Here is a 13989-nt window from a genome sequence, read left to right on the forward strand (position 1 = left end):
CTAATAGGAACCCTTTAAAGACCTTCCTTTATTTAATCTTTTTTAATATTAATTCTTTTTTAAATTTCTTAATTTTTATAAAAATAATTATAATCTTTATTTATTAATTAAGAATCTTTTCCTTTTAATTATCTTTTTTTATTTTAATCTTAATCTCTTTTTAAATTTCTAATTTTAAAATTTATAAATATGTCTTAAAGGATATTATTTTATTAATAAATTAAAATATTTCTTTTATAAATAATAAATCTTAAATAATATAAATAAATATAAATATTTTAAGTAATAATAAATTAGATTATTATAAATTATTTAGGTTTTTATTTTAAAATTCTTCTTTATTTAATTCCTTTTTATTTTTTAAATTAAAGTTCATTAACTTATTTTATATTTAATTATAATATTCTTTAAAAAATATGGAAATTTTTTATCTTATTTTTAAAAATTAATAAAAGAAAAGAAAATTTAATTAATAATAATAATGAAATATGTTATAAATGATTTATATCATTTCTTAATCTAATATTAATATTAATTAAAAAATTATTAAAATATGATAAACCTATGTTTTAAAAAGGTATAATCATTATTAAATTAATTAATTTAAAATGTCTTAATTTAAAAATAATAATATTAATAATAGATTAAATAAAAAATAAATTTTATTTATTAAAAAAACTTAAAAAAATTTTATTATATTTAAAAGAATAATCTTAAATTAATAATTAAAGAATTATAAAAAAAATGATTAAATATATGAGATTTTAATAATTTATATAAATATTTTTCTTTTTTATTTTTTATATTAAATATATTATTAATTAACATATTTAAATATCCAGGGTTATACCATTATTGATTATTTTAGGCCCCACTTATCCTTCAGAAACGGGCGTGCGGTTCCTGGTTTGTGACAATTTATTACTTAAAAGTCAGGTTATTATGATGCCCCAGGGGGGGTGTCCACTTTAGTAAAAGGTACCACTTTATATATGATCCTTTACCGGCAATTCCTCGTAAACAGTTCCAAGGTTTACATGGACCCTTAGGCGGCTTGTGCACAGATTGTCAGATCAAATAGACCCATAATTTATTGAATCTAACATCAATCCATTTGAACTGTCTTTCATTATGTACTTAGGTACCTAGATACCTTAGTACCTGGCAGGAACCGCTTGGTTGGTGATCTCAGCTTGCATTTGACCCTTCCTAAACTTGACCTTCCGCTGCCTACCTATGCCTATGCCTATGCATGTACTATTTTTCTCAAATCTACATAAATAACTACCAATACAGCCTGATCCTCCTCTCATGCTCCAACCTTTATATTAAACTGACCGATATGACGAATGTTTTTAAAACAAATCGACCTTACCACTGCCCTCAGGCCATCCTATCTTCCAGACGAAGTCCTTCTCTTCGTCCAGGACAACGTGGGGCTCTATGAGGGGTGAGTTTGCTAATGACTACCAACCACACGATCCGTTGCGACATTACCATTTGTTGTTCTTAAGTCGCTAACCATAGATAAATACCAATGATTATAGAAAATACAAATTGCCAAACCAACAAAATGGACAAGTCTATTTAACATCGCATCGAATATGTTACGTCGATAAACAGGAGCCTAGGAAGCACTCTGTCGCTCTAGATCTGAAGGATGTAGAGAAGATCGAACAGCATGTATGGCCCTTGGTGGTAATATGTACCCTCATAGAATATGGTCATGGTTTTTTAATGTTTCTATAGGCAGGATTTTTTAAATCTTCACCGAAAGTAGTTCTTACTCCCAAGCCAGCCAAACGAGGCTCGCTTCAGTCTAGAGCGGCCGCAGCAACATCGACAGCTTCCCGCAGTAGTAACGCATCCCCTTTGCCAGCTTCCGACTCCCAATTCCGATCCCCCTCGGCTGGTGCACCACAACCTAGCTCCGCAACGTGGATCTGTACAATATGTAGCTTTCCGAATCCCGTTCCGTCCAACTTCGATCCGACGACCGCCAACGCGCATACACCCTTGCCACCATGTCTGGCTTGTGGTATCAAGCCGGCTTTAACGCACATACTCAAGGCCTCTATATCGAGTGTTACTAGCAGACAGGTGACATCCAACTCTACGCCTCAGTCGCCGTTCCCATTGCCTTCTCGGCCACAGAGTATAGGTCTGGCGCCGGATGATACAAGGGGGTTAGAAACGAGTCCTGCATCGCGAGAAGCAACAACAAATCCGGCGAGTTCGGATGGATTTCAATGTCCCCGCTGTACCTTCTTGAATCACCCCTCTCTGCTTTCCTGTGAAATGTGTGGTGCGCCTTTGATATCTCATGATGTCCCCATGACAGTGGCACACAGCCAACCGAGGACAGACTCGCCAGGACCTACGCTCAATGTAGCTAGCGTTGTGGGCTTAGAGAACCCTGAGTGTGTCAAGGTATCTTTTCGGGGTGGAGGCGACAAGATATTCTTTGAACGACTGAAGAGTTCCATGACTCAGCGCAAATGGCTCTTGCAGGAGGCCCCTCCAATTCCAAACGGTAGTAGCAATCTTGTGCGTGCGGACTCTTCGTCAAATTCAGGGCCAGGGCCAGGTCGAATTAAGACTGCTGGTATTGCTGGTCTAGAGCAAATGGGTCTAGATAGACGCAAGAACAACGAACTCGTGATCGGGAGCGCTTTCGAGGATCTTGAGGCCTTGATGACCTCTGCCAAAGAAATTGTAGCGCTTGCAGAGTCGTTCGCTCGACAGGCCAATAGTGGTACCGAAAAGGAGACTTCGGAAGCGAACGCCTTGCTCGCCGAGTCTGCTAGTCAGCTTGGGCTCGTCACTACTAAGGACATTGTCGGTGGTGGAAGTAGCAGTGGTTCGGAATCACTCTACTTGTCCGAGCTATCTAGAAACCTTGCAGAGTTCTTGACTGACGATGCCAGGGGCGTGCTCAAGAAGGCTGGTGGCATTATTAGCTTAGTCGACCTGTGGGCTATGTTCAATCGCGCTCGTGGTGGTGTTGAACTTGTAAGCCCCAACGACTTCGAGAAGGCAGCACGTCTCTGGAGAAAATTAAGATTACCAGTTCGGTTGCGAACATTTAAGAGCGGTGTGATGGTCGTGCAAAGTCGCGATCGAACAGACGGGACTACAATTAAAGCATTGCTATCCTGGCTTCGAGATTTGCATGATATTCCACCAGATAAAGATGTTCCTTGGGATTGGCAAGAGTTTGGCCGAGGTGTCACTGCGCAAGACGCAGCTGAGCGATTTGGATGGAGTATCGGTGTAGCTGAAGAAGAGCTCGAGATGGCAGAAGAGAAAGGCGTCCTCTGTCGTGAGGAAGGTATCGAAGGGCTCAAGTTCTGGGAGAACTATATCGATACAGGGGAATACCGAAATAGGCCCCGGAAAACCACAGACGGTGATAAAATCATCAAGGCCTTAAGTGAGGCTGGTTTCTTATAGAGTACACGCAATATAAATGCCATCGAACGTCTGTGTAGATATGCGTCGCCTAGAACTTTATTGTACATCATGTCATGATTGTCATTAACTCTACTAATACATCGTAACCCAGCCCGTCGCCATCAGTCCCGAGACCCCCCAGCCTAAACATACTAGTTTCTTGTCTACCCGATCGGTATGTTTCGTAAACCTGTCATCCGTTCTCCGCCGTCCAACCTATTTTGTGTAGTTTTGTGGTATCCGCCGAAATATAACCATAACCATCCCTTTCCATATAACGCCAAGCCCAAGCAAATCGTTCATCAAGTGTAGCCATTCAACATGAGACCTATAGCTATTATCAGGCAAGTTTTTCCATGAGATTCCTTCGTACTTTTGTGTTTACCGTACCACCTAACCCGAACGCCGGCACAATCCTGCATATCCTCGCTACGGTACTTATAGCCCAGTTCTTACGCACTTGCGTCCATCTGTTACGCCAAGATACCATGTTACCCACCCCAGGCCGGTTGTACATATCTAAGCCGAGTAGGTGAACCGGTGTTGAGAATAACTGCACAGCGGCCGGAGCTACAAACTGCGCAACAGTGGTACCGCTAACGTTGTTTTTAATGGTATCGCCCATACGCTCATTCAACACCGGGCCAAGTAGCGGGGGTACGTTGAACGAGGCGAAGATGGTAAGGCAATCGCGCAGCGTGAACAGAAAATAACTCGGTAGAGGTACAGGTCGAGGCGGTCCGCCAGGTCCAAACATCTTTACGAAAACTTGATCCTTGTAAACGCAGAGACCGACATTGGCAGCACTCGACGCAGCAAACTTAGCGGTTCCGGTCGTGACGTGCGTGGCGAGCACCCCGCGTACCGTCGACGTAGCCGTGTCTAGTGTATTGGCCGTCAAGTAGGTGCCGCCGTACAGCATGAATATGAGGGCGACGGGTTTGGAGAAGAGCATTGTATGGGGACGGAGGAGGAGCGAACGTAACGAGGACTTAAGGCTGTTGCCAAGGGTGTTTCGACCGGAGGCATTTTCCATGATTGACCTATTCCGAGGTGGATTTAGCGACCGAGCAAGCTTGAGGGATATTGGAATTTACTATACAAGAGTGACATACCTATCAATTACAGCTATAAGAGGCGCGACCATCGACGCAGCACTCGCTGCGCTGGTGAAGTCGGCGCCAAACCTCAAACCTAGGTTCTTCGTATTCCATTTATGTTGGAGCTTGGATGATGGCATCTCGACAGCGTCTCTACTCGGAATCGGGATAGACGAGCTTGACGGTGCCGAGGCACCCGACTGCTTGTCGAAGCTATCGTTTTTCATCGCAGCTTCGGACTTTTTTATGTATACGTATTTATTATACTTAGTCCGGGTTAACTCCAGCAGCTCGAGGTAACTTATTCAACAAATCACTAGCTTACTTCCCCAGCTAGATATCACGAGAAGGGAAAGCGAGAGGGACAAATTGCGGTCTGCATCGGGACTTTGCGTCATTTATTGAAGAAGAAGAAAAATAATAGAGATGGATTCTAGTTTAAACTAAGGCTCTCTTCCTTTGGTGGCTTTCATCCGTTACAGAATGAAAGCCACAAAGAGAAGATATCACTTATGATGAGCGTATCAACGTTATGTTCTGTATAATGGTGTATGGTGTATATGTCGGTAGCTTAGCTTGTTAGTTATGCTTAGTTATTCTTAGTTGTTCATCCATTAGGAAGCGTCATTTTGTAAGCTTCCCCGCCGAGATCGGAGATAGACTAGCTTGAGCTCTTGATTGGATGAATCTATCCCCTTAATAAGCTTCGACCGGCGATCTAAGATCTAACTCTAAATACCTAGGTACTCAGGTACCTAAGTAGGCACTTTAGGTAAGCCCTCTTGATTGGATCATATTAATGCTAAGTTACATGCTGCATTGAAGAGTATGTACATATGTATTAGCTAAGCAATTTTTAAAGATTATATAAGACATCGTCGTCTCTCAGCTGGTCATACTCAGATGCTCGTCAACATGTACTCGTAGATACTAATACAATGGCAGTTTTATTTGTTTGTTCTATTCCCATGTGTCGACCTGATTGAAATTCGATCCAATATTGGGTATCTTGGTCCATCTGTTTGGAGAACCTTTCATCACGATGAGGGTTCACAAACGATGTGCTTGTTTCTCAATGGACTACACGCAAACGCTTTTGTGTTGTATGGAAGGAAAGTTCAGTTGGGTCTCTGGAAAGTGCTAATCCAATAAGCTAGTACAGACCAGATAATAAAGGATAATGAAGGGCCCGGAAGTGTGAAATTACGGGGGAGTGGCCTGTATACTCAACTATATCGGCGCTTCACAAACAGATATTACGCACAAATGTGGTTCACGAGAGCTGCCTAAATCGATTTTTCACCTGTCAGACCCGCATGGGCACATTATAAAATAAAATAGGAACTCAGCATAGGTAATTGTTAACTTTTTCCAAATAAAATTCTGAGTGAGACCAGATTCTATAGGTGTTCTTCTGTATACACCTCAACTAATACTCAACCAGCATCCCACTTCATCCTTCAGCATGACGACTACGGCTCTGACACCGGAGACCTTTGCTTTGGCTCCCATAATGGGACCCGCTCAACCCAGTCACGACGGTACTCGAGCCCTATACACCGTATCAAGATACACGAAGCTCTCGGGTGAGTTTAAGGAAATATGGATTATGGAGATCAGCACCGGAAACTCCTATAAGATCCTCCAACGAGCTAAGATATACAACGTAACTTGGTTAGGGGATGACTCTCGAACAATAATCTTCTTCAATTCTGGGAGCCCGACCGAGTTCCATGCGATTAACATGGCCAACCAATTGTCGTACTGCATCGGTATTTTCCCGATGTCTGTGTTTTCCTTCAAGACAAAGCCCCTACCCAATGGTTCTGTTGCTGTTGTCGCTGTTGGTGAAGGTACCGAGGAGTTTGCGAAATCGCCGCACACGGCAAAGATTTACCAGAGCGCCAACCTGGTAGATGGCGTAAACGGCCCTCGAGTAATCGATGTAAATTATGCTGCAACTTCCAAACATACGCCACAAATCATCACGTCAGGGCGCCACGAATGGAAGTCATGGACGAAAATTAATATTTTTTTAGCCGAGCGACCATCCAGAGACCTCGCGTGACAAGATCCTCTACACCACTCTTGAGAAGAATGGAGATGAGTGGAAATTCACCAGCCCTATGAACGATGTCCTTCTGGGCACCAGCCTTGAAACTTCACGAGACGGAAACAACTACGATATATGCGAAAACGGAATTGTATTTGGCGCGAGAGATAGCACTAAAGTAAACAGGCTGATGGGAGACGAGTTCAACATTTACTACACCAAAATTCATTCCTTCGCGGCAAATACCAACGTCGTGTCCATCCGAATAGATGACTCCAGAGGGTTTAATAGGTTAGGTAAACACCCTCGATTCAGCCCGGACGGTAACGAAATCGCGCTTATAATTGGATCGATGATGAAGATGAGCGATCGTGTTTTCGTCATCCCGATACGCGATAGGTACTTCACTGGGCCTCAGGATGAAGTCTTAGATGAAGATCAATGAGATCTATATCCGCTGAGTGTTGAGTTTTCCCCCGATGGCCTGGCCTTGTTTGTTACTGCGGATGACCATGGTAGAGTTGCTCTATACAAACTCAGCCTCTTGTTCGATCCGTTTGGATCTGGGAGCAATAGCAATGCGTCCCCCATCTCGCTCTTGCGTAGCAATGGTTCTGTGGAATCATTCTTTCTCCTTCGCCGAGGTAACGCGGAGGAACTTCTGGTCAGTAGCTCGAGCCTACTCGAAAGTTCACTCTACCACATCATCAGCACGGACGAAGAGCGTATACCTCGAGTAGTTTTATCGGCCACACAAAATGGTGCTCTATTTGGCCTATCGCCACGCCAAATTTCGCAGATAGAGTTCAAAGGAGCCGGCGACTATCGTGTCCATGCTTGGATGGTGACGCCTAGTAGTTTTGATAACTGGCGTCGGTATCCCCTGGCCATCCTCGTACATGGCGGTCCACACCTGGCATGGAACGACCAGTGGGGTAACGTATGTACTCTCAATTTAATTCTCTGGCCCTTTAACTCGCTTTCGCTAACGACCGTCTGCAGAATAACCCGGTGCTTTGGGCTGAACAAGGCTATATAGTTGTGGCTCCTAATATCCTCGGAAGTACAGACTATGGCAATGATTTTATACATGGTAAGGGAAAATAAGAATTCACCTCGGCCCGACTGCTAACATCAATAGATATTTATGGAGACTTCGATCGCACCACTCTTCCGACTCAGGATTTGATGAACTGCACGGAGCATCTCGAAGCAAATCCTAATGTCGATACCGGAAACGCCGTCATTTTCGGCCATAGCTATGGAGGTCTCCTGATGAACTGGATCCAAGGTCATGAATTTGGACAACGGGTGAGCCCCCTAACTGCGATCTTAATGCCTTATCACCGAGCTACAGTTACTGATACTTCTCTTCGTAGTTCAAATCCATAGTATGCTCTGGCGGTATAATTCATTGGCGTCGCTACGCAGGACGCCCCTATCCTGACGATCCGGACGATTACTTTTACGGCGACGACCCGTCACAGCCGCATCTCCTCAAGGAGTGGAAGACACCGATGCTCATCATTCATGGCAAAAACGACAATACCTGCAAATTTGAGGAAGGTCTAGCAGCTTTTAATAATGCCTGTGCGAGGAATGTGTTGTCGAGATTCGTTCAATTCGATAATGAAGGACATAGCATACGCGGCCGGGAGAATCAAGTCCGGTGGTTCAACTTTGTATTCGACTGGATTAATTGGTACACAGGTCTTCAAGGGGGGAATGGCGCGGCACTGCCCGCCACCCATCCACAACCTTTGTAGTATCTTTTCCATATCCTCATACCCCGATTGAGGCTGGGTGTGATGTGGAATCACGGCGGGGGATGAGATGCGAATGGGTGAAACCCTAAGGGGTTTACGTACTATCGATGATTTGGGAAAAAGGGGTTAACGACTCTCGAGGGCTTAATGGACATACTAGAAGTATGTGTGTATATAGTCCTAGTAACGATGCGTTCTACTTAAGTGTGTGCGAAACGACACTCGCACTCTGATAGGTAGCATATTATAGAAATAAACGTCGTACCCCAAATTCGTACGAACTAGGACATATAAGCCTACGATTGTTACTTATCTCACTGATGAGTAAAGGCGTCATGCCCTGTAATTATGGGTACCTAAGCCTAGCATTTGGAGTTCTAGGTACCTGGACGCCCCCTAATTACCCCCACTAGCCCCTACTTTATAGGGACCTTAGGTCTACTTAGGTGCAGCATACCCCTAAATGTGTATGTTTTGTGGGCGAGGAGGCACTATAACAAAGATAAACCGGATGTCTGGCTATGCCCTATTTTACATCACGTTGAAGAAATACTAGGAACGAAGAAATACAGTCAAGCATATGTGAAGTATTTAGACTAATCATCGATTACCGCCCGTATAATTCAATAGGACTAAAACACATCTTCCGTTCAAGATCACACCCAAGCCATGTCAATTGGCACCATCATTACATACTCGTCCGTCTTTAATCCATTCCCCTTTTTCCCTTCCCCCATAAAATACCACCTTAAAACCCACCGGTGCCCTGTACCCTCTTAACAGCGCCAACAACACCCTTCGCCCAGCTAAAGCGTCCAGCATCCACACCCGTCGCGCCATCAGCTCCCTCACCTTTCGCATCCTTCCACACGCCATCCTCGGTGCTAACAGTACCATACAAATGTGTATTCTGATTGCGCCTGAGGCCCTCAATCCACGAGCGGCAGATAGGCTCGCTGTCGAGTAGAATATTGATCTAGACATCTGGTTAGCTTATATCTGAATCTGGTTCTGTGCATGAAAGGGGTGTTGGCTACGAACCTCCTGACTATGGAACCAACTCTGCGTATCCTGATTCCCATTCCCAACGACGCCGACACGTTCATCTGCAATAAGCAGCTTAACATGACAAGAGCGTCGCTTTTTGGATGCGACGATGGGACGGGTCTGGTCCTTGGCGATATACCAGTACCAATGTAGACGCTTCTTCGCCTCAGGTGAGAGGAGCGAAGTATATAAGCGATGGGCTATGGACTCATTATGGCCGCCCTGCATGGGGAGCATCTCGCCCTATATAAAAAGGGTGTTAGTAAATTTGGTGTAAAATCTCCAGAAAATAGGATGAGACAATAATTTACCGTATCATTATATCCTAGACATATATAACAATACACATCAACACCACGCTCACACGCCTCCACGATAGCCGGTATCAGGGGCTCCGCGTTCAACGTTGGGGACTGGATAAACACATTCTTCTTCGCGTTCCTCAGTGCCGACAACCACGCCGCATTTTGCGGGTTCGATACTGAATTGTGGTTTGGGTGACCGTATGGCGGGCGGCAGACCAGAGCCATAGGAAATGGCTCATGCGCTGGGTGCGGTATGCATGGTGTCATATCATCGTGCGAATCGCACTCAGGAGCGTCCCCTTCAAATCCTTTATTGACTGTGTGGTTGAGGTGCCGTGATATGGCCTGCATTTTCGTTTCGTTTGGCTTTGCGCTTACCGACGCTTGTATACGTTGAATTTCTCCCGCGAGGTTTTCATCGTAGTGGGGGTCATCTGAAGTGTGCTCTGGGAGGGTATCTTGGCCTTGACGATCACCAGGTCCCGCCACATCGCCGTCCAGAGGGGATGGGTTTTGAAGTGTCTCTGTGGCAGGCCCGTTTAAGCCATTGGTACTCCCCGTCCCCTCTGTTATTGGCTTCTGTTGGAGAACTTCTAGTCCATCGGCCGTTCCTCTTGGCAATTTAGCCGGATCAGCCATCACGGAGTAGCCCTTCACAGTCCCATCAGGACCAAATATGTCGGCATGGCTAGCACCAAATTTCCCGCTCCCGGTTTGAACCGCAGGAATACCAAGGTTTGGCAGTGGCGGTTCCAATTTCTTATGCCAGCTTATCAACGCCATATCGTACATTGAGTCGACGATAGGACCATCAACTTCCACCATCATCTCCACATTATCATTGTCCTGAATATTGTTGCTTTGCAGGACAGCAACCTTGCGGTCTACGATCATGTACTTAGCATGAAATGTGCCTAACAGTGGACGATGGTAGTTGATGACTTGCAAGTCAATATTCGGGATTTCATGTGAAGCCGGTAGCGCCACGGCACTACCTGTGTACTCGCTCTCAGGAACCGTGTAGTGCGGTTCAAGTAGCTGTTTCGGGCTTCCGCGATCGTAGATGACTTTCATTACGATCTTGGTGCCCCGCTCTCCTGCACGACGTGAAAGCTCCCTTATCGCATTTGTGATGTACTTAGAGGCTACTCCGTTCTGCCAGAAATTGGTAGCGAGGAATACTTCTCTTTCCGCACGGACGATGAGGTTGGACATATGCCTCACAATATCAGGAATTCTTATAAGAATTAGAATTATGTGTAGAGAAACATTAATTACAGGTATAGACTTACACAGAGATAATAGTAAGAGGCATAGTCCCACTACTACCCATTAAAGAAGGGCTCACCATACCGGCCTCCAGATCATCATCAAGTGTACATAGTGCATCATGGTACATCTCATAAAGTTAGCCAGATTCATTCTGGACTGGGGTATTTCATAACTAACTCTGAGGAATAAATCCCCGGGCTCTTGCGAACCCCATTTTCCACAAGTCCGGGCTTTCACTAATTCCTTCGAATCAAGTGAACCTTTACCAATGTCGCGGACATCGCCTTTGGAAATATGAATATGTTCATGATGACCAATCAATTTCTTCCATGCATCACCCGGAGCCAGAGATGGTTCTTGGGCTACTATAGATGTAACACTCTCAGGTGATTGGCACAATTCGCATAAGTGTTCACTAATCGTAAAGGGAGACTCAATGGGCGCATCGGAATCTTGGATTGCGGGCATAGTGGCTGCGGCAAGTTGCTGCCGGTGTTATTTCCGAGGTACTTGAGGTGTAACAATGATGTCAAACTTATTATAATACTAATTCATCCAGGTTCAATGTATTCAACATGAAAGCCACAGCAATGATTTAAGCAAGATGGCATCTTATTATAGATGTATCATATTCCTTTTGCTATGAACCATAAGATATATATATATATATATAGGAATACGAAACATGTAACGGGCAATTCGGTCTTGTTAGACTCGGAGCTGGACAGAGGTTAAAACAAGGCTATCCGAACCTATGATGCCAAGACTTGAGGATAAGTGAGACTTTTGGGGTGGTGTGGCTTTCGAAAAATGCAGCTAATAACAGGGTATAGTGCATTAGTCTCACCCAGTCTGCCGAAAGAATGACGCAAGCTCCGAGATGGAATTGCCTTGCTCGGATAATCGGCTCGTAGCATCAAAGAGCTACATATCGTTCTTGCCGTCCGCACGTACATGTACATATGAACGTATAGGTAGGCAGGTACAGAGGATACCCCCTTACGTTTAGTGTTAATGAAAGCGCCGAATGATGCAGGAATACCCATAGAATTGAATTTCTACCTGTAAGATTTGTTTCTATGAACCGCTGCCCAATCAAAAACTCGTACAGCCTATACATCAAAGGGCTTAATCTACTTCCCTCATCGCTATCCTAATGCGTTCAATACACACTTCATAAACTTCGATAATTCCTCGTGTGCCGATATCAACTATAATTAATCTCAATAATCGCTGGTACAATGTTATGCCTAATGTAACAAGATTGCTCTACAACTCGCCCATCTGGTTTTGGCTCTCCAGCTTCGCAAAGTTGGTGAAGCCAAGCTCATAGACAAGCGCAAGGGTCATTCGCGCGTGCTGAAGCATGTGATCGAAGGATAGGTACTTGATCAAATCATCAGTGCTGTGGATATGCTGGTCGGATTCGCCAAAAGTTGACTCTATCACAAAGGCGGAAGGGTATCCGGCCTTGGAGGCAGACGCGTGGTCAGAACAGGCGTAGCCGCACTTGGTCTCAACCCAAGGAATCTCGCAGTACTCCTCGATGACTTTCTTGATAAAGGTAGTCAGGCCAGGGTCGACGAAGTCAGTGATCACACCAACACTCTCGGGTTTGCCAGCGTCCAGCGTTCCTTGAACATAACCCGTCATGTCTTGTTGTAGCATAGCCTTCACATCACGGCTCTGCTTCTCATAGGCCGAGAAGATGGCCTGGCTACCAAGAAGACCGCCCTCCTCAGCGCTGTACCAGTGAAACTCGATCGTGTTTTCAGCGTTGCCATTAATGGCATCCTCCGAAGAGAGAAGGACGCGGAAGGCCTCGAGGATCGTAACAGTACCACTTCCGTCATCATCAGCGCCAGGAGCCGCAAGGATAGACGGCAACCATAGGTTAATCGAATCTTGGTGAGCACCAATAACAACAGTCGAGTTCGACTTGCCGGGAATTGTTGCGATAATCGAGTTCTGACCCCATGAGTGCTTAAAGTGTTCGGCTCTGACGCCGTACTTGTCAGCACCTGCCTCCTTGATTGTCTCTTGTACCTTCGATAGCAGCCACTCGGACGATTGACGACCGTAATCGGACTTGTAATATCGTGTGTGGAAGCTCGTAAACTTTTCAAGGTGTTCCTTTATCAAGTCCTTGGAGAGGTTCTTTAGTAGTGGGTGGATTTCGGATTGAAGTTGTACTTTCTCGGGAAAGACGGGAGTGGCCTTGGAAGCGGTACGCAACGAGCCGAGGTCGCCGTTTTCTGTGACGTCCATGAAATGTTGTCCTTCCTATAAAAATGCATATATTAGTACATGCTTGTCTTGACCAAACTGGATAATATTGAAGCTGGGGAGCGAGTCATACACGAAGGAGTTGCCATTTCTCCTCTTCAGTTACCCAAGCCGTCTCACCAGGAGATAGCTCGATTAGGAACTTTTCCGGAGCTTCTACCTCTTCTACAAGAGCACCGGTGTAAGGGAGGATACGATTAGCTTCGTTTGCTTCGATGAAACGAGCACTAGCTGCCGCAGGCAGGAGGAGAGCGAGAAGAGACGCCTTCATCGTGGCGAATTACGTTTAACTAACGAACGAAAAAGACTACTGGTTTGATATAACGTTATTGAGATGAAGTAGAGTACTAAAATATGAAAACGAAATAAAAGTGTATATAACTTCAACAAGTTGCTATTGTTGTTGAGGGGTGAGTTAGTTGAAGATCACAGGTCATCCGGGAGCTTGAAATGGATAACAGCTGACTGATGACCAATTCGGGAAGCTGCATCAGCTTTGGAGTAATTGGAGTAACACTCCTGGTTGCCTGGGAAGCACAGGCCATCTTTGTTATCAATAATGGAAATGACGTAATTTGATATCCCTTCGTGTCGCCCTAGCACGTGCTTAAGAATTGTTGAGGATATTATGACTTACATAATCATGTCTCGGAGCGGGAATACGGACGGGATGAGTAACATAACTTGGATAGACACGGCAGACACAT

The 13989-nt window shown here is 44.7% G+C and overlaps 5 protein-coding genes across 5 annotated transcripts; 2 read left to right on the plus strand and 3 right to left on the minus strand.

Moving 5' to 3' along the window:
* Positions 1 to 992: 992 nt before the first annotated feature.
* F4822DRAFT_386819 (Vps36-domain-containing protein) lies at positions 993 to 3485 on the plus strand. The gene is made up of 3 exons (XM_051456746.1): positions 993 to 1450; positions 1548 to 1683; positions 1750 to 3485. The coding sequence occupies exons 1-3, from the start codon at positions 1350 to 1352 to the stop codon at positions 3451 to 3453; spliced, it is 1941 nt and encodes a 646-aa protein (XP_051319803.1). The 5' UTR covers positions 993 to 1349; the 3' UTR covers positions 3454 to 3485.
* F4822DRAFT_386822 (uncharacterized protein) lies at positions 3486 to 5134 on the minus strand. The gene is made up of 2 exons (XM_051456747.1): positions 4569 to 5134; positions 3486 to 4496 (listed from the first exon to the last, which is right to left on the minus strand). The coding sequence occupies exons 1-2, from the start codon at positions 4778 to 4780 to the stop codon at positions 3794 to 3796; spliced, it is 915 nt and encodes a 304-aa protein (XP_051319804.1). The 5' UTR covers positions 4781 to 5134; the 3' UTR covers positions 3486 to 3793.
* Positions 5135 to 6018: 884 nt separating this feature from the next.
* On the plus strand, positions 6019 to 8372 carry F4822DRAFT_424498 (prolyl oligopeptidase; the record flags this gene model as incomplete). Its single annotated transcript, XM_051460159.1, has 6 exons — positions 6019 to 6498; positions 6593 to 7005; positions 7069 to 7546; positions 7609 to 7699; positions 7748 to 7917; positions 7986 to 8372. The coding sequence occupies 6 exons, from the start codon at positions 6019 to 6021 to the stop codon at positions 8370 to 8372; spliced, it is 2019 nt and encodes a 672-aa protein (XP_051319805.1).
* A 567-nt stretch (positions 8373 to 8939) lies between these two features.
* On the minus strand, positions 8940 to 11959 carry F4822DRAFT_34309 (uncharacterized protein). Its single transcript, XM_051455833.1, has 5 exons — positions 11174 to 11959; positions 11017 to 11123; positions 9731 to 10961; positions 9414 to 9662; positions 8940 to 9348 (listed from the first exon to the last, which is right to left on the minus strand). The coding sequence occupies exons 1-5, from the start codon at positions 11462 to 11464 to the stop codon at positions 9121 to 9123; spliced, it is 2106 nt and encodes a 701-aa protein (XP_051319806.1). The 5' UTR covers positions 11465 to 11959; the 3' UTR covers positions 8940 to 9120.
* A 68-nt stretch (positions 11960 to 12027) lies between these two features.
* On the minus strand, positions 12028 to 13736 carry F4822DRAFT_386828 (Zn-dependent exopeptidase). The gene is made up of 2 exons (XM_051456748.1): positions 13356 to 13736; positions 12028 to 13279 (listed from the first exon to the last, which is right to left on the minus strand). The coding sequence occupies exons 1-2, from the start codon at positions 13551 to 13553 to the stop codon at positions 12266 to 12268; spliced, it is 1212 nt and encodes a 403-aa protein (XP_051319807.1). The 5' UTR covers positions 13554 to 13736; the 3' UTR covers positions 12028 to 12265.
* Between the last annotated feature and the right edge of the window lie 253 nt (positions 13737 to 13989).

This window comes from Hypoxylon trugodes (assembly GCF_022578975.1).
Source record: "Hypoxylon trugodes strain CBS 135444 unplaced genomic scaffold F4822scaffold_1, whole genome shotgun sequence".
Lineage (NCBI taxonomy): Eukaryota > Fungi > Ascomycota > Sordariomycetes > Xylariales > Hypoxylaceae > Hypoxylon > Hypoxylon trugodes.